The following is a 20,016-nucleotide window of genomic DNA, read 5'->3' on the forward strand; positions in this document are numbered from 1 at the left end:
AGGAATCAGGGGATAAGGGGGGAAAAGCAGGAACGGGGTATTGATTGTGGATGATCAGCCATGACCATATTCAATGGCGGTGCTGGCTCGAAGGGCCAAATGGACTACTCCTGCATCTGTTTTTCTATGTTTGTTTGTTTCTATGTTGTTAAGCAAAGCTGAGGTCAAGTAGGGAAACTACGGGAGTGGATTCTTCGAGGAAGGATTTCCTCCCATTTGGTGGAGAACGGGTAAATTAGGAACAGTCAGCATGGCTTTGTACGTGGCAGGTGGTGGCTCATGAAGTTTGAGAAGGTGATGAAGGAACTTGATGGGGTCGGGTGGTGGATGTTGTCTACATGCATGTCTGTAAGGCTTTGGATAGAGTCCCTCATGGTATTCAGACCCAGAAGATCACACGTATGGGATTGTCGATGACTTGGTTGTATAGATTCAGAACTGGCTCATTCATAGATGGCAGAGAGTCAGGGTTATGGTGGAAGGAAGATATTCAGGCTGGAGGTCTGTGACCAGTGGACTTCCGCAGGGATCTGTGCTGGGACCTCTACTGTGTGTGATAGATATATATTATATATATATAAATGATCTAGGTGTAAATGTAGATGGGTTTGCTGACTACTCCACAATTGGAGGAGTTACAGACAGTGAGGAAAGCTGTCAGAAGATACATCAGGATACAGAGCTGTTGCAGAAATGGGCTGAGAAATGGCAGATGGAGTTTAATCTGAGCAGGTGTGAGGTGTTGCACTTTGGGAGGTTGAATGTAAGGGGAATGTTGATAGTTAATGGCAAGACCCTTAACAGCATTGATGTGTAGAGGTATCTTGGAGTCCAATTTCATAGCTCACGGAAGGTGGCAGCACAGGTAGATAAGGTGGGAAAGGTGGCTGCGGTATGTTTGCCTTCATTGCTAGGGGCAGTGAATCTATGACTTTATGACTGTCATCTACTAGTACAAGTTGACATAACAAACTAGATGGGAATAGATCAATGAACCAATTACATGAGCGGAAATGAAGCAGAAAGCGAGTATATAATCTGTGATACATTTGGAGGTTTTATAGATAATTCAGGGCGTTGCAATGTGAAGACTCTAAAGTCTAGAGAGGACTTCCACTGGTCACCTGGCACAAGTGCTGGAGTAACTCAGCGGGTCAGGCAGCATCTGTGGAGAACATGGATAGGTGACGTTTCACAGAGTGCTGGAGTAACTCAGCGGGTCAGGCAGCATCTGTGGAGAACATGGATAGGTGACGTTTCACAGAGTGCTGGAGTAACTCAGCGGGTCAGGCAGCATCTGTGGAGAACATGGATAGGTGACATTTCACAGAGTGCTGGAGTAACTCAGCGGGTCAGGCAGCATCTGTGGAGAACATGGATAGGTGACGTTTCACAGAGTGCTGGAGTAACTCAGCGGGTCAGGCAGGATCTGTGGAGAACATGGATAGATGACATTTCACAGAGTGCTGGAGTAACTCAGCGGGTCAGGCAGCATCCTGGCTGATTGTGGTGGGGACAAGTGACAGGTGGATGCGGGGGATTAGGGTTTTTTATAAGCAGATGAGCAGAGGGTGTCCAGGTGCGGCACAGGGGAGAGGCGGGAGGGAATGGAGGAACACAGTAGACCTTGGTGGAGAATTCAGTGAAACGGTGGCCGGGTCTATGCTTAGTCTCGCGATGTACAGGAGCCCACACCAGGAACAGCGGATACAGTAGATGAGGTTAGAGGTGGTGTACGTGAACCTGTATCTCATCTGGAAGGACTACTGGGGTACCTGGGTGGAGGTGAGGGGGAAGGTAAAGGGACAGGTGTTTCATCTCCTGCGGTTGCCGGGGAAGGTACCTGGGTGGGAAGGGATGAAGGAACCCTATATGTAATGTAGATTGCAGGGTGGTGAATCTGTGGGATTCATTGCCACAGACGGCTGTGGAGGCCATCGATGGATTGTTTTAAGGCAGAGGTAGATAGATTTTTGATCAGTACGGGTGTCAGAGGTTGTGGGGATAAGGCAGGAGAATGGGGTTAGGAGGGAGAGATAGATTAGCCATGATTGAATGGTGAAGTAGACTTGATGGGCCGAATGGCCTCTTTCTGCTCCTATCACATGACCTTCTGACTTACATCAGTGGACTGGCAGAGTTTGCTGAAGCTGTCGTTCAAGGCGCACATCGTCTTCTGCTCGTGAATGGGGACGATACCTGGAACAGGAACATCTGGTTAGTTTAGTTTAGAGATACAGTGCGGAAACAGGCCCTTCGGCCCATCGAGTCCGCTCCGACCAGCGATCACCCTGCACACTATTTAGTTTAGAACTACAGCGCGGAAACAGGCCCTTCGGCCCACCTAGGCACCAACCAACGATCACCCCGTACACTAACGCTATCTTTTACTCACTGGAGACAATTTACAATTTACCGACCCTGCAATGCTGCCAGGACAACAGACCTTCATCAGATCAAGATCACTGCACTTAATACTACAGGGACTTGTAAATGGCCCCAAACCGGCGACTCTGTAAACTGTCTCAGTGTACTGCTGCTGTACACCTGTACTGTACTGAGATGCTGATCTAACATGTATCTAAGTGCTTATGTACAGTGATATTGTACTGAACTGTGTACAACAATGAATCTCACTGTACTCTGTAAACGAGACAAATAAAGTACTGTACTGCACCATCCGTGGGTTGGTGGTGACAAGCGGTCTCTGTGACAATTGGCAAACGCCAGCATCAGAGGCCCAGTTACACGTCACCACAGGGTCTGGTGCTGGCACATTGGTGGGCAGGAGGGAGGGAGAGAGACCGTGTCCACGTGTGATCCTGACCCAAAGCGCACCTGCTGCCAGTCTCCACATCTATTCAGTCTCCACATCTGTCCCCAGTCTCCACATCTGTCCCAGTCCACATCTGCCCCAGTCCACATCTGCCCCAGTCCACATCTGCCCCAGTCTGCATCTGTCCCCAGTCTCCACATCTGCCCCAGTCCACATCTGCCCCAGTCCACATCTGCCCCAGTCCACATCTGCCCCAGTCCACATCTGCCCCAGTCCACATCTGCCCCAGTCCACATCTGCCCCAGTCCACATCTGCCCCAGTCCACATCTGTCCCCAGTCTCCACATCTGTCCCAGTCCACATCTGCCCCAGTCCACACCTGTCCATCCACATCTGCCTCAGTCCACATCTGCTCCAGTCCACATCTGCCCCAGTCCACATCTGCCTCAGTCCACATCTGCCCCAGTCCACATCTATCCCCAGTCTCCACATCTGTCCCAGTCCACATCTGCCCCAGTCCACATCTGTCCTAGTCCACATTTGCCGAGACCACTATCTCCAGGGGAGATCTCCAGTCATACCACCAGGTGGCACCGTCAACTATGACAGCCTCGCCACCAGTCTGTCTGTCTTTCTGTTTGTTGTTATGTTTAGTGGGTTTTAAAAGTTTGTGTTAATGTTGTCTGGTTTGTTTTATGTGGGGGGTGGGGGGGGAGGGGGGTGGGAGGAAACATTTTTTCAGTCTCTTAACTTGCCGGTGATGTGACTGTTTTCCGGATGGTATCTCCGGTCGCTCTGCGGCCTAACATCATGGAGCTGGCGGCCTTGCTCAGGACTGACTTTGAGCCCCACCGCGGGGCTGTGGACTTACTATAGGAGCCTGTGATCCCTTGCCTGGGACCGATGCTCTAACCGTGGCCTGCGGATTCCACCATCGAGGAGCTCGCAGTCTCGGGTAGAGACCGATGTCGGGAAGCTCCAATGACGCAGAAGGATCGACTACCCCGACCCAGGGTCCGATCGCCCGGCGCAGGGGAGCTGAGATTCCCCCGATGCAGGAGCTGATCGCCCCGACGCGGAGGGCCCGACCGCCGGCTACAGGAGCCACGATCGTCCCGACAGCGGAAGGTTCGAGGCCCCTGACCGCGGGAGAACAAAGAAGGGAAGAGATTGAACTTTTTTTCACCTTCCATCACAGTGAGGAATGTGGAGGAGTCACTGTGGTGGATGTTTATGTTAAAATGTATTTTGTGTGTCTTGTTGCTGTTTATTGGTATGACTGTACGGCAAATCAAATTCCTCGTATGTTGCAAAACATACTTGACCAATAAAGAATGATTATGGAGGGAGATGGCGTGTGGAGACAGTTGGGTGGCGGGGAGAGGAGAGAACATTCCGGCAGGCACCTACCGAACTGACGGAGGTCAAGGCAGAGGTCGGTGGAGTCGACCAGGGTGATGTTTTGACAGAGCGCCCAGACGTTGAAGTACATGAAGACGGGCAGTGAGGTGAAGGCTGTCACTCCCAACCACGCCAACATGAAGATGTACGTCAGCATGATGAACTGCAAGAGAAACCGAGCGGTCAGAGCTGGGTGGGACCCACGGACACCAACCACTGTCCACTGCCCACAGCCCACTGACCTCCACTGCCCAATCCCCAACTGACCCACACCCCCACTGACCCACTCCCCACTGACCCAGCCCCCACTGACCCAGCCCCCACTGACCCAGCCCCCACTGACCCAGCCCTCACTGACCCACCCCCACTGACCCAGCCCCCACTGACCCAGCCCCCACTGACCCAGCCCCCACTGACCCAGCCCCCACTGACCCAGCCCCCACTGACCCACTCCCCACTGACCCAGCCCCCACTGGCCCAGCCCCCACTGACCTCCACTGCCCAATCCCCACTGACCCACACCCCCACCCCCCACTGACCCAGCCCCCACTGACCCAGCCCCCACTGACCCAGCCCCCACTGACCCAGCCCCCACTGACCCAGCCCCCACTGACCCAGCCCCCACTGACCCAGCCCCCACTGACCCAGCCCCCACTGACCCAGCCCCCACTGACCCAGCCCCCACTGACCCAGCCCCCACTGGCCCAGCCCCCACTGACCTCCACTGCCCAATCCCCAACTGACCCACACCCCCACCCCCCACTGACCCAGCCCCCACTGACCCACCCCCCCCACTGACCCACCCCCAACTGACCCACCCCCACTGACCCAGCCCCCACTGACCCAGCCCCCACTGACCCACCCCCCACTGACCCACCCCCCCACTGACCCACCCCCACCCCCCACTGACCGATCCTCCACTGACCCACACCCCCACTGATCCAGACCCACCCCCCACTGACCCATCTCCCACTGACCTACAATAGGTGCCAGAGAAGGCCGTTCGGCCCTTGAGCCAGACTCATCTGCAGCCTCTCTATAACCTACTCATCCTTCACGTCATGGGGCAAGCAGAACTGCATCATTAAGACACTGTTGACTCTTCAAATGTCTTATAAATGCTGTGATAGTCTCAGCGTCAACTACCTCCTCCGGCAGCCCGTTGCACACAGTCACCACCCTCTGTGGGGAAAGGGTATCCCTCAGGTCCTTATTAAACCCAACCCCCCCCCCTCACCTTAAACCCATGACCTCTGGTTCTTTATTCCCCTACTATGGCCAAAGGACACCTTTAGGACCAGAGGTCATAGCCTCAGAATTAATGGACGGTCCTTTAGAAAGGAGACGAGAAGGGATTTCTTTAGTCAGAGGGTGGTGAATCTGTGGAATTCATTGGAGGCCGTCAATGGATATTTTTATGGCAGAGGTAGATTTTTAAGGCAGAGATTGACAGATTCTTGATTAGTACGGGTGTCAGGGGTTATGGGGAGAAGGCAGGAGAATGGGGTTGAGAGGGAGAGATAGATCAGCCGTGATTGAAATGCGGAGTAGACTTGATGGGCCGAATGGCCTAATTCTGCTCCTATCACTAATGAGCTTGTGGGCCAACACGGGGAGGGATGCAGCAACAGTGATGTGTGTTCCATACCCAGCCGCTGACACAACGCCCACAGGTGGTGATCTTGAAGTCTCCATACAGGTCCTTGATGGCCCCAGTTGTAAAGAACCCCTCCACCATCAGGAGGATTCCGTAGACAAAGAAGGCCGCTGCTATTCCGTAGATGACGTACTTGAAGATGTCAATCCTGCAGGGACAAATGTACAAGACTCAGATGATTGTAGAGTGGACAGACTCCTGACACCAGGGACCCTGTACAAGGAGGAGGCTTCAGTTTCAGTTTCAGTTTCAGTTTAGTTTATTGTCATGTGTAACGAGGTACAGTATAAAGCTTTTGTTGCGTGCTAACCAGTCAGCGGAAAGACAACACATGATTACAATCGAACCATTCACAGTGTACAGATACATGATAAAGGAATAACGTTTAGTGCAAGGGAAAGTCCAGTGAAGTCCGATTAAAGATAGTCCGAGGGTCACCAATGAGGTGGACTCAGCACTGCTCTCTAGTTGTGGTAGGATGGTTCAGTTGTCTGATAACAGCCGGGAAGAAACTGTCCCTGAATCTGGTGTCCGTTTTCACACTTCTGTACCTGTTGCCTGATGGGAGAGGGGAGAAGAGGGAGTGGCCAGGAGTTACAGGGAGAAGGCAGGAGAATGGGGTTGAAAGGGAAAGTTAGATCAGCCATGATTGAATGGCGGAGTAGGCTTGATGGGCCTAATTGTGCTCCTGGAACCTATGAGAAGCGTGACATTCTGGTTTGTCATTAAGTCCCACCCATCTGAAAATGAGTTCGGCGATGATCCAGGGATGGAGATGGGAGGTCTCAGAAACGGCTTCATCACAAGCTCAATAGTAGAACAATCGTGTCCCTGGGATGCAGACTGACATCAACAGGGGGAAACGGACCCAACTGATGGTAACAGAATGAGGTTCAATAATCTTAACACCATCAAACTAAAATAGACAAACACAAGATTCTGATCAATACATAAATGGGAAAACGTTACACTGTGCCCTGGTTCTGCAAATGAACACGATGAACATATCAAACCTGCACTGTATCCCCTGGTATAGACAGGGTGGACAGATAATGTCCCAGCGTGGAAGATTCAATTACTAGAGGGCAAGGCTTTATGGAGAGAGGGGCAAATTTTAAAGGAGATGTGCGGGGCTAGATTTTTAAACAGAGTGGTGGGTGCCTGGAATGTGCTGCCAGGGGTGGTGGTGGAGGCAGATACGATAGTGGTGTTTAAACTGAGTTTTGGATAGGCCCGTGGATATGCAGGGAATGGAGGGATTGGAATCACGTGCAGGCAGATAAGAGTTGGGCTTGACATGATGTCCGGCACAGGTATTGTGGGCCGAAGGGCCTGTTCCTGTGCTGTACTGTTCTATGTGTGAGTGAACAGCAGGTGCTGGTTTAAACTGAAGATAGACTAGTCTATGGTAGACAAAAATGCCACTACCGTCACAGTGTACAGATACATGATAAGGGTCACCAATGAGGAAGATAGTAGTTCAGCGCTGCTCTCTGGTTGTGGTAGGATGGTTCAGTTGCCTGATAACAGCTGGGAAGAAACTGTCCCTGAATCTGGAGGTGTGCGTTTTCATACTTCTGTACCTCTTGCCTGATGGGAGAGGGGAGAAGAAGGAGTGGCCAGGGTGTGACTGGTCCTTGATGATGCTGCTGGCCTTGCCGAGGCAGCGTGAGGTGTAGATGGAGTCAATGGAAGGGAGGTTGGTTTGTGTGATGGTCTGGGCTGCGTCCACAATTCGCTGCAATTTCTTGCGGTCTTGGACGGAGTTGTTCCCAAACCGAGCTGTGATGCATCCCGATAAAATGCTTTCTACCTCCTGTTTTCTCGTGTTGTTGTGAGTGTGTTTGTGTCATCAGATTATGGAGCCCATCAACGTCAGCGTTTGCATCTTACGCTGGCCAGCCCTTGAAATGATGCCAATGTGAATGGAACCATGGTACGGTTGGATTTCATCGACACCTCCAGAGCTCAGAATGCCTGCACTACCCCCTGGTTCATGGCTCCGAGATTATATCCAAGAACTATTATACCTATAATCTCTGCACAACTTTCAAAATGAAATAAATCTACCAGCACAAAAACTAGTTTAGATTAGGTTAGTTTAGTTTCTCCTAAAGAAACAGTGCGGAAATAGACCCTCTGCCCACCGAGTCCGTGCCGACAAGCATTAGGGCTGCAAGCTGCCTTTGTTGGTTCATTGTTATTTCTGCTGCTGTCTCTGTTTGTTGTCAGTTGACAGGGTTCACCATGGGGAGGCGGGCAACATGACGTGCAGGTTTGTAGGTTCATTAGCTTGGTAAAAATGTAAATTGTTCCTTGTGTGTGTAGGATTGTGTTAGTTTGCGGGGATCGCTGGTCGACGTGGATTCGGTGGGCTGAAGGGCCTGTTTCCATGCTGTATCTCTAAAACAAACTAAAAAGACAGTGAAATGAGTGCGACGATTAGGATGAGGGAGAGACGTAGAGACAGGGCCTGATTTACATGAAGAGAGGCCCTAAGCTATTCCACGTGAGGCCTCTCCCAATCCCCCACCCCCACGACGAGAGGAAGATAGAAGAGTCCACCAGATTGACACCGATGTGCAGCCGAGCGTGGCCAATGAGATATTTATTGCCAGTGCTAGTGTCGAGTTATCGGCTTAAAACACTATTATTCTGAAATGGAGGGCAAGGAAAATTACTGAATTGTTGCTTAAGGGACTACAGTGCTTGTGACAGCATATGTAAGAAAGGCCTATGACAGTCAAAAATATTATACACCAGGCCCGTACAAAGCTTTTCAAAAAGGAGGGGCGGCATGGCAGGATTACAAACAAATTATGTGAAATAAATGCACGCTTAAGGGCCCTGGAAACTGTGGGGTTTTAGTCTGAAGAAGTGTTTTGGTCCAAAACGTTGCCTATTTCCTTTGCTCCACAGATGCTGCTGCACCCGCTGAGTTTCTCCAGCACTTTTGTCTACCTGGGGTTTTAGATACTCTCTGAGTTATTTTCGCGCATTTTTGCACCAAATTTATGACCAATATTTCAGAAATAATTTTGGTTGAGTCAACAGTGGTTGGAATGGGATGATTGGATTCATTGTTGTATTTTTTTTAAATTAAGAATTGAAGCTGTCCTTGTTTTAATAATCATGTTGTACTGTTAAATGTTATGTAAAATGTTATGAAGGAGCATGCAAACACTGCAAATAAAATACTGTACATTTTTGCAGTAAATAAAACCTTTTTTTAGAAAATGTTTTGTGTGTTGATTTGATTGCCTGTTACTGTTCAACTGTGTTAGTGTGTGCACATTAAAAATATGATGCAAAATGAAAGTCGCAAGCTATGGAATTCATATTTTTCATTATTTTTATCAAGGAAAAGAAAGTAGTTCCAATTGTTTGATATTATTCATATAGAGTGTATAATAGCTCTAAAACCTACCTTAATTTTGCAATCTCACTAAAGATAATCCCCCTTTCCCTCTCCCCCCTCCTCCTTTCCCCTCCCTCTCCATCCACCTCTCTCTCTCTCCCCCTCCCCTCCCTCTCTCTCCTCCCTCTCTCAACCCCCAATTCCCTCTCTCACATCCCCCCTCTCTCTCCCTCCCACACAGCGAGGCAGCGAGGCACCGCAGCCCCCCCCTCCCCTCCCCGGCCTGGAGAAACGGGCACTCCCGCAACGCAATATTCCACTACTTACCTGGAGTAGACACGAGGCATCGAGGTGATTGTGTGGAGTACAAATGGAGATCTGAACCCGCCTGGGCCCACTGCGCACTCGCAGAGAGACAGCGTCATTTTTGCGTTGCTACTGCATCACCGACTTCCCCCAAGATTTTGAGGCCCTAGGCTTCATCCTATGAAGCCTATAGGTAACTCCAGCCCTGCCGAGGCCCCCCTGGATCTCGAGGCTCTAGGCTTAAGCTTGTGAAGCTTATACGTAAATCTGGCCCGGCGTAGAGAGAGGGATGGAGAGAGAGGGATGGAGAGAGAGAGGGATGGAGAGAGAGAGGGATGGAGAGAGAGAGGGAAGGAGAGAGGGATGGGGAGAGAGGGAGAGGGAGACAGGGGGATGGAGAGAGAGAGAGAGGGTTGGAGAGAGAGAGGGATGGAGAGAGAGAGGGAGAGAGAGAGAGACAGGCTGTGTCTTTCTCAGCTCCAGTGGCTGAGAAGTTTTAAGCAGCCTTTGAAGGATTCTGTCGCTGGGAAAGGAACAGAGGCAGAGGGGCTTCATAGTCTAACTTATTGTTGGACTGTTGAAACTGGCCAATGCTTTAAAAAACTCCTCCATTTAGCGTGAAAATCCCTTGATAATTTTCTACATTGTCGAGGGAGCAGGGTGCGGCTGTCATTGGCGGACTGCCAAGAGTGCCTGGATATCGAGGGTTTGAAGTGTTTCAGTGCCTTTGCTGTGTTTTTGGCACTGATTCTCTGCCCTAAAGTCATTTTGCACAGTGCGGCTGCCTGGCTTAATGTGAAGAAGGTGCTTTGGTGTTCGGCAAGACAGGGCGAGCTGGCTTTTTGGCGTGGACGAGTTTTGGAACTTTCCTTCTTCAGCTGGAGGAATTTGCTTTTTGAGGATTGCTTTGGACTGTGACTGTCCCTGGGAATTAATTTGCTGAGCTGCTGGAGTGCCGGGAGCTGGTTTGTGCATCTGCCCGGATGGCGATGGAGGGGGCGCGGCCGAAGGCGAGGAGCTACGCAGCAGTGACATCAGCAGAGGAAGTGAGGCCATCTGAACATGAGCCTCATGTTGACTTGGATTGGGACAGTTTTGGTATCTCGGTTCAAACTGGGCCCCAGATGTCCAGGGGAGCAATTACGAAGGCTTCCCTTCTAGCCCCCCTTCTTGGCAGGGGGGCTATTGTCTCTTCCGAGCTCGAGAGGGGAAAGGTTGAGATGATATTGAAGAACCGGGAGGCTGTGGCCACAGTGGTGGAGAGGGATATTTCAGTGGGGGGGGGGGTCCATATACAGGTGGACCGATGGGTGTCCAGGGTGAGACCGGTTCTCCTGCGAAGTTGCCCTACATGTATTCCGGATGCGACACTCATTCCACACCTGTCTCAGATTGGGGAGGTGCGGTCTAAGTGCTTTAGGCTCATGCACCCTGGGGGGGGACCCGGAGGAAAAAGGGATTCTCAGTTTCAAAAGGAGGGTGTTCGTGAAGGTGGGGGAGGGGGAAGGCAATGAGGGGAGTTTCGAGGTGGAGTGTAGGAGTCTCCCTAGAACCGTGCGTTGGAGTTGGGGAAAGGCACGGTGTCATGCGTGCGGTTGTTATGGACATCTCCGTAGGGAATGTCCTAATCACGGGGTCGCTGCCAGAACTTCTAGCACAGCGGCCCAGGAATGCACTGCTGGCCCATCAGCGGTGGCTCGTCATGCCTCGGTGGGGCGGGGTGGTATTGCGGACCTGGCTGGGGCTGCCGGCTCTGCCTCGGTGATCCGGGGCGGCGGAGATAGCCCTTCTGGGTCTGCAGTTTCCGCCTTGGGGACCCGGGGCAGCGAGGGCCCCCGCCCCCTACGTCCTGAACCTGTGGCGGTGGCTGAAGGTGAGGCACAGGGGGAGGGTGGAGAGAAATGGGAGCAGCAGTAGAAGAAGAGGAATAAGCAGAAAAAGAACACCCAAGCGAGTCAAAAGCAGGCGGGTGTGCAACTGCCGAGTGCGGAGATCACCCAAGGGGCACCTGTCAGCTCCAGGGAGGCCCAGAGTGAAACTGCCGTGGTGAAGCAAGGAGCTGAGGTGGCTCTGAAAGGAGTAGGGAAGGTAACACGTGCGGGTGGTAAAGTGGCTGGGGGTAGTGCGGAGGCGGAAGACCCTTTCTTTATGGAGGTCACCACACCGCCGCATGCTAGTGGGACAAAAAGGAGGGTTGGGCCAGGCGAGGAAGAGCAAGGACGTGAGTCCAAAGTAAGGGTGCAGTTTTCCAGTCCTTCCACCACCGATGTGGTTGGAGGTCAGGAAATGACGTCTTCTGGGTTGGAGGTTGAGCCTCCGCTTCAGGGATCTCTCGAGGGTACCACAGGGTCAGGTGACGGGGTAGACCCCTCTGGAGCTGTGTCCTCTGGGCGGGGGGAGGTCCTTTCGTCTCAGGGGCCCTCCGAGGGAGGTATCTCATCGTGTGTTGATCTTGGCTCCCCTGGGGGTGCGTCCTCTGGGTCGGAGGAGGTCCCCTCGTTTCAGAGGCCTACTAAGGGTGTTAGCACGCAGGAGGGTGGGGCAAGCTCCCCTGGTAGTGTAGACCCTGAGACGGGGGATGAGTAGAGTCAGCCCGAGGGAGGGGGGCCGGGGGGAATGGTGTACCAATCAGTGCTCAATATTGGAGCCAGTGGAGGTGCCGAGGCGTGTATTGTACTGCCGGCTGAGTTGGCAGGGGAGAGAAAAAAGACTGGTGGAGAGCCTCTGGGTGTTGCCAGTGGAGGGGGTGCTTTCGGTGCTGTGGAGGTCGGAGTTGTTTCAGGCAGCGACCTTCTTTCGGATTCTGCGGGTGCCAGTTTACCACAGACCCTGGGGGTGCCTCTTGTTTTCTCTTCCCCAGGTATAGATGTGGAGGGTGAGGACAGAGCGCAGGAGCCCAGCCAGTCAGTGGGCTGCGTGATGCGGATAGGGGCTTCGGGACCCTTCCCCGGCATTGATCATGGGGGTGGTGACATGTCGGAGGAGGGGGAGAGGGATGGGGCCAGTTTGTGTGAAGGGGTTAGTGAAATTCCAGAGAGCTCTGGTCTTTCGACTTCTGAAAATGACCTTGGTGATGCTGAGCGTGTTGTGTCAGGTGCGAGTAACTTGGACGATAGCCCAGGAACCAAGGACGAGTCTCATGCAATTGTTATCTGTGAGGTGCGGGAGTTTTTAAAAACAAGCCGTACCAACAAGAAAAAGATTGATGCTGCTAAGAGATGGTGGGCTGATCTGTCGGCCTTAGTTGAAACTCTCGAGGCTATCCTTGCCACCAAGGATAGTGATCTTCCTGGCTCTGAGCAGTGCCAGCTTAGGGGCTTTTTGGGGCTCCTAAGAGAGAGGGCTACAGAGCCCAGGAGGAGAAGTGTGAGGATTTCAATTTAATGTACCAGTGCATTCACGTTAGTTACCCTAAACTTAAACGGGAGTAGAGCGAGTTTTCGCAGATTCCAGCTTTTATCGGTCCTTAGGGAGGGGAAATTTGCAGTGTGTTTTCTGCAGGAGACGCATACTGTTGTCAGTGATGAACCCACCTGGAGATTGGAGTGGGAAGGTGAGGTCTATATGAGTCATCTTAGCTCAAATTCGAGTGGGGTGGCCATTCTGTTGGCTCAGAATTTCCTGCCCAATATTATAAAAGTGCAAGAAGTTGTGCCAGGACGTTTGCTCCATCTGGCAGTGAGCCTGGATGGCATGCCGTTGCATTTCATTAACGTGTATGCCCCAAGCTCCGGCACGATGCAGGCAGGCCTACTTCAGGAAGTGAGTGCTCTGTTGAGCACTATTGATCGGGGAGAGTGTGTCTTCCTTGGGGGGGACTTTAACTGCACACTTGAGGTGCGAGATCGTTCTGGTACTCAGTGTGCCCCTGCTGTTGCGAAGAAGCTGAGAGGGTTGATTGATTCTTTTGAGTTGGTTGATGCGTGGCGGGACCTCAACCCAGACTGCACTGCTTTTTCGCGGAGGTCTGGGGGCGGTGGTTCCCGCATTGATCGAATATATATCTCCCGAGCGTTTGTTTCCCGTTTCTCAGTGGCCTCAACGCAGCTGGTGCCGTGCTCGGACCATTGTCTGGTGCGTGCGGATTTTAATCCAGCGTGCGCTCGGGCCGGGTCTGCGTACTGGCACTTTAATAACCGGCTGCTGGAGGATCGGTGTTTCCGGGAGTCATTCAGTCGGTTTTGGGTGAGGTGGAGAGAGAGGCAGAGATGATTCTCTTCCCTTAGGCAGTGGTGGGATGTGGGGAAAGCTCACATCCGTATTTTTTGTAAGGAATACACGTGGGGGTCGACCGGGCGGCGGGACTCAGCGGTTGAGAAGCTTGAGAGGGAGCTGATGGACGCAGAGTCTCGCCTGGGTCAGGTTGGAGGTGACTCTTGCGAATGGGGTGTGTTTCATGAGAAGAAGGAAGCCTTGAGGAACCTGCAACTTGAGCGGTCCCGAGGCGCTTATGTGAGGGCGCGGGTCCAGATGCTGCACGAACTGGATCGAGCTTCGCCTTTCTTTTTCTCTCTGGAGAAAGGGCGGGGAGCCTGCAAACAGCTCGTGGAGCTGCTAGCAGATGATGGCTCCTCTGTCACGGATCCAGAGAGGATTAGTGCCTTGGTCAGGTCCTTTTATGGGTCCCTGTTCTCCGCAGGTGGAGTCAGCGGGGAAGCTCAGCAGGACCTGTGGGAGAGTCTACCGATTATGGATAGGGAGGTGGCCGAACTTCTTGATGGCCCTTTATCTTTGGAGGAGTTGACTTGTGCATTGCATCAGCTCAGGAGGGGTAAGTCCCCCGGGATGGATGGGCTGACGGTAGAGTTTGTAAGAGCTTTCTGGGGTATCCTGGGGGGTGATTACATGTTGGTTCTGGGGGAGAGCCTGGCGACCGGGGAGATGCCCCTCTCATGGCGTAGAGCAGTTGTTGTCCTGCTGCCCAAGAAGGGGGAACTCCGCTTGTTGAAAACTGGCGCCCGGTCTCTCTCCTATGTACAGAGTATAAAGTTTTTGCACGGGCGATGGCAAATCGCCTGGGCTCCGTGCTGTCTCAGTTGATTCATCATGACCAGTCCTACACAGTCCCTGGTCGGTCCATTCAGGATAACATCCACCTGGTTAGGGACCTGATTCATCTAGCACAGGGAACTGGTCAGTCAGCTGCTTTTCTGTCTCTTGATCAGGAGAAGGCTTTTGATAGGGTAGAGCATGAATACCTTTTCGGAACGTTGCAAGCGTTCGGATTTGGACCGCATTTTGTGGCCCGGGTCCGCCTCTTGTATGCTGCAGTGGAGTGCCTTGTGAAGGTTAATGGTGCCTTGTTGGCTCCCTTTCATTTTGGGAGGGGGGTCCGTCAGGGGTGCCCCATGTCAGGTCAGTTGTACTCGGTCTGTGTGGAGCCGTTCCTGTGTCTTCTTCGGAGGAGGTTGACAGGCCTGGCCCTACCTGGCCCGGGGGTGGAGTTGGTTCTTTCGGCATATGCCGATGATGTACTCCTTATGTTCACCGATCCTGGTGACCTGCGGAGGATGCGTGATTGCCAGAAGATATTCTCGGCTGCATCTTCTGCCAGGATTAATTGGAGCAAGTGCTCTGGACTTTTAGTGGGTCAGTGGCAGGTGGACTCCCTGCCGGAGGAGATGGTAATGTTTGCGTGGAGCACCACGCACCTCCTCTATCTGGGGGTGTACCTGAGTCCCACTGATGATTCTTGGCCGGCAAACTGGCAGGAGTTGGAGACGAAAGTGGTTGCCAGGCTGGGGCGCTGGTCAGGCCTGCTTGGAGTTCTTTCTTTTCAGGGGAGGGTGTTGGTCATAAACCAGCTGGTGGCCTCCATGTTATGGTACCGGCTGGCTACTCTTGTCCCACCTTCCATTTTTGTAAATGCTTTACAGAAGAAGCTGGTGGACTTCTTTTGGGGAAATAGGAAGCACTGGGTTTCCGCAGCGGTCCTGAGTCTCCCGTTAGAGGAGGGTGGCCAGTCCTTGGTATGCGTGCGTACCCAGGTGGCGGCTCTCCGCCTCAGGACTCTGAGGAGGTATTTGTATATAGAGAACCCCCCCCAGATGGCACGTTTTGGCCACGTATTTTTTCCGACGGGGTCGTTGTCTAAGGGGGGTCTCGCGGCTCCCGGAGGCGGGCATCAGTCGACCCGCCCTAAGGGGCTTGCCTGTTTCCTACCGGGATGTGTTAAGAGTGAGGAATCTGGTTGTTTTCAGCCAGCGTGTTGCTCCACGAGGGGAGGGGGATGTTGCGGCTGCGGGAGTGGCCGGTCCTCACCAAATCATGGCGGGTGTCGAGGAGAGGCGCGAGCCTAGAGTGGTTTTGAATGAGCTCTTACCCGCTCCGTCAGATCTGCTCATCGGGCCTCGGTTCCGGGACATATCTCGGGCACCGGCTCCACACAACCTGAGCCGCCTTTCGGAGATGATTAGCGTGCCGTTTCGTGACGCGAAGAGACGCTCACGGTATAGAATGTTCCTGCACATTCTGCACCTCCTTGCCCTCGTCTTCCATCCCGACACACCATGGCGGACGGTGTTACCACCTGAAGGCGGGGAAGGTCCCCAGTGGGGGTCCCTCTACACGCGAGTTGTCCCCCTTTACATTGGGGACCTGGGGTGGAGAGTGCTGCACAGAGCGGTGGCATGTAACAAACTTTTGAGTCGGTTCACGGACTCGTCCGCTGCCTGTATTTTCTGTGGCGAGGAAGAGACCGTGTTCCACGTCTATATGGAGTGTGAGAGGCTACTGCCCCTGTATCAATATCTGAAGGGGTTGTTCCTAAAGTTCTGGTTACATTTTAGTCCTACGGTTCTTGTGTTTGGACACAAATCAGGGTGTGGGGAGAGCCAAGTGGGAGGGTGGGACCTACCTGTCGGTCTACTCCTGGGCCTGGCCAAGATGGCCATACGCGGGTCCAGGCAGCAGGCGATGGATGGTCAGGCAAGAGTCGGTTGCTTGCCCCTCTTTCGGGCCTACGTCCGTGCACGTGTGTCCCTGGAGAGGGAACATGCGGTGTTCACGGGGACTTTGAAGGTATTCCGTGGGCGCTGGTCACCGCGTGGGGTTGAGAGTATTGTGAATAATGATTGTAATGTTGTACTATAATGACACTTGGTATAATGTAATTTCGTTTTGTGTATGACGTGATCTGTTGTATTATTTGATGTGTTGAATAAAGTCTTGGAATTTAAAAAAAAAAAAAAGGAAGAGAGAGGGATGGAGAGAGAGATGGATGGAGAGAGAGGGAGGGGGAGAGAGAGGGATGAGGAGAGGGAGAGGGGATGTGCAGGTTACTCACATGGTGAAGACATCGATGGTGTCGCCGGCACCTCGAACCAACTCAAAGTTGTTCTGCAGGATGGTGACGGTCCCGGAGAGAGCTTCATGGCCACAGCCACAGAAGAGGGCCACGCCCGCGTAGAGGAGGATAGTAGCGACGAGCGAGGCGTAGGGAATGCCACCCAAACACTTGATGCAACACTCGAAGCATCCTGCAACACAACAGAGCAAGGCTCAGCAACCTGCAGCCAATACTGTCCTCAGTACAACAGGTTCATCGCAGCTAATGCCATGGAGACGCTGCAGAGAAGGGTGAACAGAATGTAGAAACCACGAACTGCAGATAGACACAGAGTGCTGGAGTAACTCAGCAGGTCAGGCAGCATCTGTGGAGAATAAGGGACCTGAAATTACTACCCTATTTTTCCCAGAGATGCTGTCTAACCTGCTGAGTTACTCCAGCACTTTGCGTCTATCTTAGGTTTACCAGAATGTTGCCTGGATTAGCGGGTATTAACTACAAGGAAAGGTTGGACGGACCTGGATTGTTTTCTCTGGAACGTCAGATGTTGACGGGAGATGATAGAAGTATATAAAATAATAAGGAGTATAGATAGGTTAGATCGTCAGAACCTTTTACCCAGAATGGAATTATCCAACATTTGAGGGCATAGCTACAAAGTGAGGGGGGAAAGTTTAAGGTGATGCGTGGGGCAAGTGTTTTACACAGAGGGTGGTGGGTACCTGGAACGTGCTGCCAGGGGTGGGAGAGAGACAGATACGATAGTGGTGTTAGACAGGCTTTTAGATAGGCACATGAATATGCAGGGAATGGAGGGATATGGATCACTGCAGGCAGGGGAGATTAGTTTAACGGCATCATGTTGGGTACAGACATTGTGGTCCCGTTGCCGGCTACGAGAGTAAGATCAGGGCTGCCAACTCACGCCCTCAAGCAAACTCTCACGCCCTCACGCTCATCAGAAATTTCTCACGCTCAGTGGTGAGAAATTTTGTGATCAATGAAAATTTGAAAACTCGGATAAACTGCATGGTCCGCGGGTGTTGGAGAGCAGGGGCTGCGGGAGGGATGGGACCGGAACAGATGGGGGGAGCCTGGACGGACGAGTGTTTGCCGGGGCCGGCGTGTCGCTCGCTGCAGCTCTGGCCGTGGAGCACTCCGGACAGTGCATGTCCCGGGCGTCGGAGCCGTCGGAAGCGTCGCGCCGCTGCCGCGAGAGTCTCTGTGCCGAAGGGACAGACTCTCAAAGGGAGGTGGAGAGAGAGGGGAAGGAGACAGGGAGACAGTGGGGGGAGAGAGAGGGGGGTGAGAGGAGAGAGAGGGGAGAGACAGGGGGGGAGTGAATGGAGAGAGAGAAGTGAGAGGGGGGGGAGAGAGGGGGAGAGAGAGGTAGGGGATAGAGAGGGGGGAGAGTGAGGTGGGGAAGTGAGGGAGGGATGAGAGGGAGGAAAGAGGGAAGAGAGAGGGGGTGGAGAGGGAGGAGAGAATGGGAGAGAGAAGGGGAAGAGGAGAAGGGGGGGGAGAGAAACCGGGGAAAGAGAGAGATAGGGGGCAAAGAAAAAGAGATAGAGACAGAGGAGAAAGAGAGGGGAGAGAGGGCAAGGGGAAGAGTGAGGTAGGAGGGAGAAATGGGGAAGAGAGGAGGAGAGAGGGGGGAAGAGAGACAGATGAGAGAGGAGAGACAGAGATAGAGGGGAAAGAGAGAGGGGAGAGTGTGTGGAGAGGGAGAGGGGAGATAGAGAGGGAGGGAGAAAGAGGTTGGGGGAAAGCGAGGGAGAGAGGGAGAGAGAGGGGGAGAGATAAGAGGGGGGGGAGAGAGAAGAAAGAGAGGGGGAGAGAGAGGGGGGGATAGAGAGTTAGGGGAAAGAGAGGGGACAGAGAGAGTTAGGGGAAAGAGAGGGGAGGGAGAGGGGGAGAGTGAGAGAGGAGAGAGGGGACAAGAGAGAGGGGGAAGAGTAAGGTGGAAGGGAGAGAGGGGGAAAGAGAGGGGAGAGAGGGGGGAAAGAGAGGGTGGAGAGGGAGAGAGGGGGAGAGAGAAGAGGGAAGGGGAAAGAGTGAGAGGGGGAGTCAGGGGAGAGAGGGGGGGTGAGAGAAGAGACAGGGAGGGAGAGAGGAGAGAGAGAGAGGGGAAAGAGAGGGGGAGGGGAGAGAGAGAGAGGGGAAAGAGAGGGGGAGGGGAGAGAGAGAGAGGGGAAAGAGAGGGGGAGGGGAGAGATAGAGGGGGAGAGAGAGTGAGGGTGGTTGAGAGGAGAGAGAGCGGAAGAGAGGGGGGAGAGAGAGAGAGTCTCTGTGTCGAATTTGCCCAGGTGACCGGCATGGATCAGGCTGCGGCTCGGGTCATTCTGGAGGACAACCAGTGGCTGCTGGAAGTAAGTACCAAGCACTGGGTAGAAACGGTGGAAGATAGTGGACTTCAAATGGAGGTGGTTGGAGAAAGCATCCTGCTTGCCTGCTAGATTTTCACTTACTGTAATTGCAGGAAAAATGTTCCCGATGTTGGGGGCGTTCAGAACCATGGGTCACAGTTAAAGAATAAAGGGGGGGGGGCAGTTAGGACTGAGATGAGGACAAACTTTCTTCACATAGAGAGTTGTGAATCTGTGGATTCTCTGCCACAGAAGGCAGTGCAGGCTAATTCACTGGATGTTTTCAAGAGAGAGTTACATTTAGTTCTCTCACAACATCAAGGGATATGGGGGAAAAACAGGAAAGGTACTGATTTTAGATGAATAGCCATGATCATATTGAATGGCAGTGCTGGCTCGAGGGGCCGAATGGCCTATTCCTGCACCTATTTTCTATGTTTCTATGCTTGAGTATATGGCAATAAAACTCGATCACTTGATTTTGAAGCATTCATGCATGGTGGAGGTATAATGTAGTCATAGAGTGATACAGTGTGAAAACAGGCCCTTCGGCACAACTTGCCCACACCCGCCAACATGTCCCAGCTACGCTACCTGCTTTTGGTCCATACCTCCAAACCTGTCCTATCCATTTATCAGTCTAACTTTTAAATGTTGGGATGGTCCCTGCCTCAACTACCTCCTCTGGCAGCTTGTTCCATACACCCATCGCCCTTTGTGTGGATAAAGTTACCCCTTAAAAAGTTACCTCTTAAAAATACTTCATACAAAAAACATTAAAATCATACTTCTACAGTGCACTAAAACATGATTTTAATACATCAAATTTCAAAATGTTCCTACCCTTCTTCCACCCTCTCCCCA

At 52.6% G+C, this 20,016-nt stretch overlaps 1 protein-coding gene across 1 annotated transcript in view; it reads right to left on the minus strand.

Annotated features, from left to right (window-relative positions):
* Positions 1 to 20,016, minus strand: part of LOC116971611 (proteolipid protein DM beta) — a 52,814-nt gene that overhangs the window by 13,420 nt on the left and 19,378 nt on the right. Inside the window, exons 2-5 of the mRNA XM_033018847.1 lie at positions 16,784 to 16,997; positions 5,826 to 5,982; positions 4,187 to 4,340; positions 2,123 to 2,199 (exon numbers count right to left, since the gene is read on the minus strand). Coding sequence (XP_032874738.1) covers positions 2,123 to 2,199; positions 4,187 to 4,340; positions 5,826 to 5,982; positions 16,784 to 16,997 — 602 coding nt within the window. The remainder of the gene's footprint in view (positions 1 to 2,122; positions 2,200 to 4,186; positions 4,341 to 5,825; positions 5,983 to 16,783; positions 16,998 to 20,016) is intronic.

This window comes from Amblyraja radiata, chromosome 3 (assembly GCF_010909765.2).
Source record: "Amblyraja radiata isolate CabotCenter1 chromosome 3, sAmbRad1.1.pri, whole genome shotgun sequence".
Taxonomy (NCBI): Eukaryota; Metazoa; Chordata; class Chondrichthyes; order Rajiformes; family Rajidae; genus Amblyraja; species Amblyraja radiata.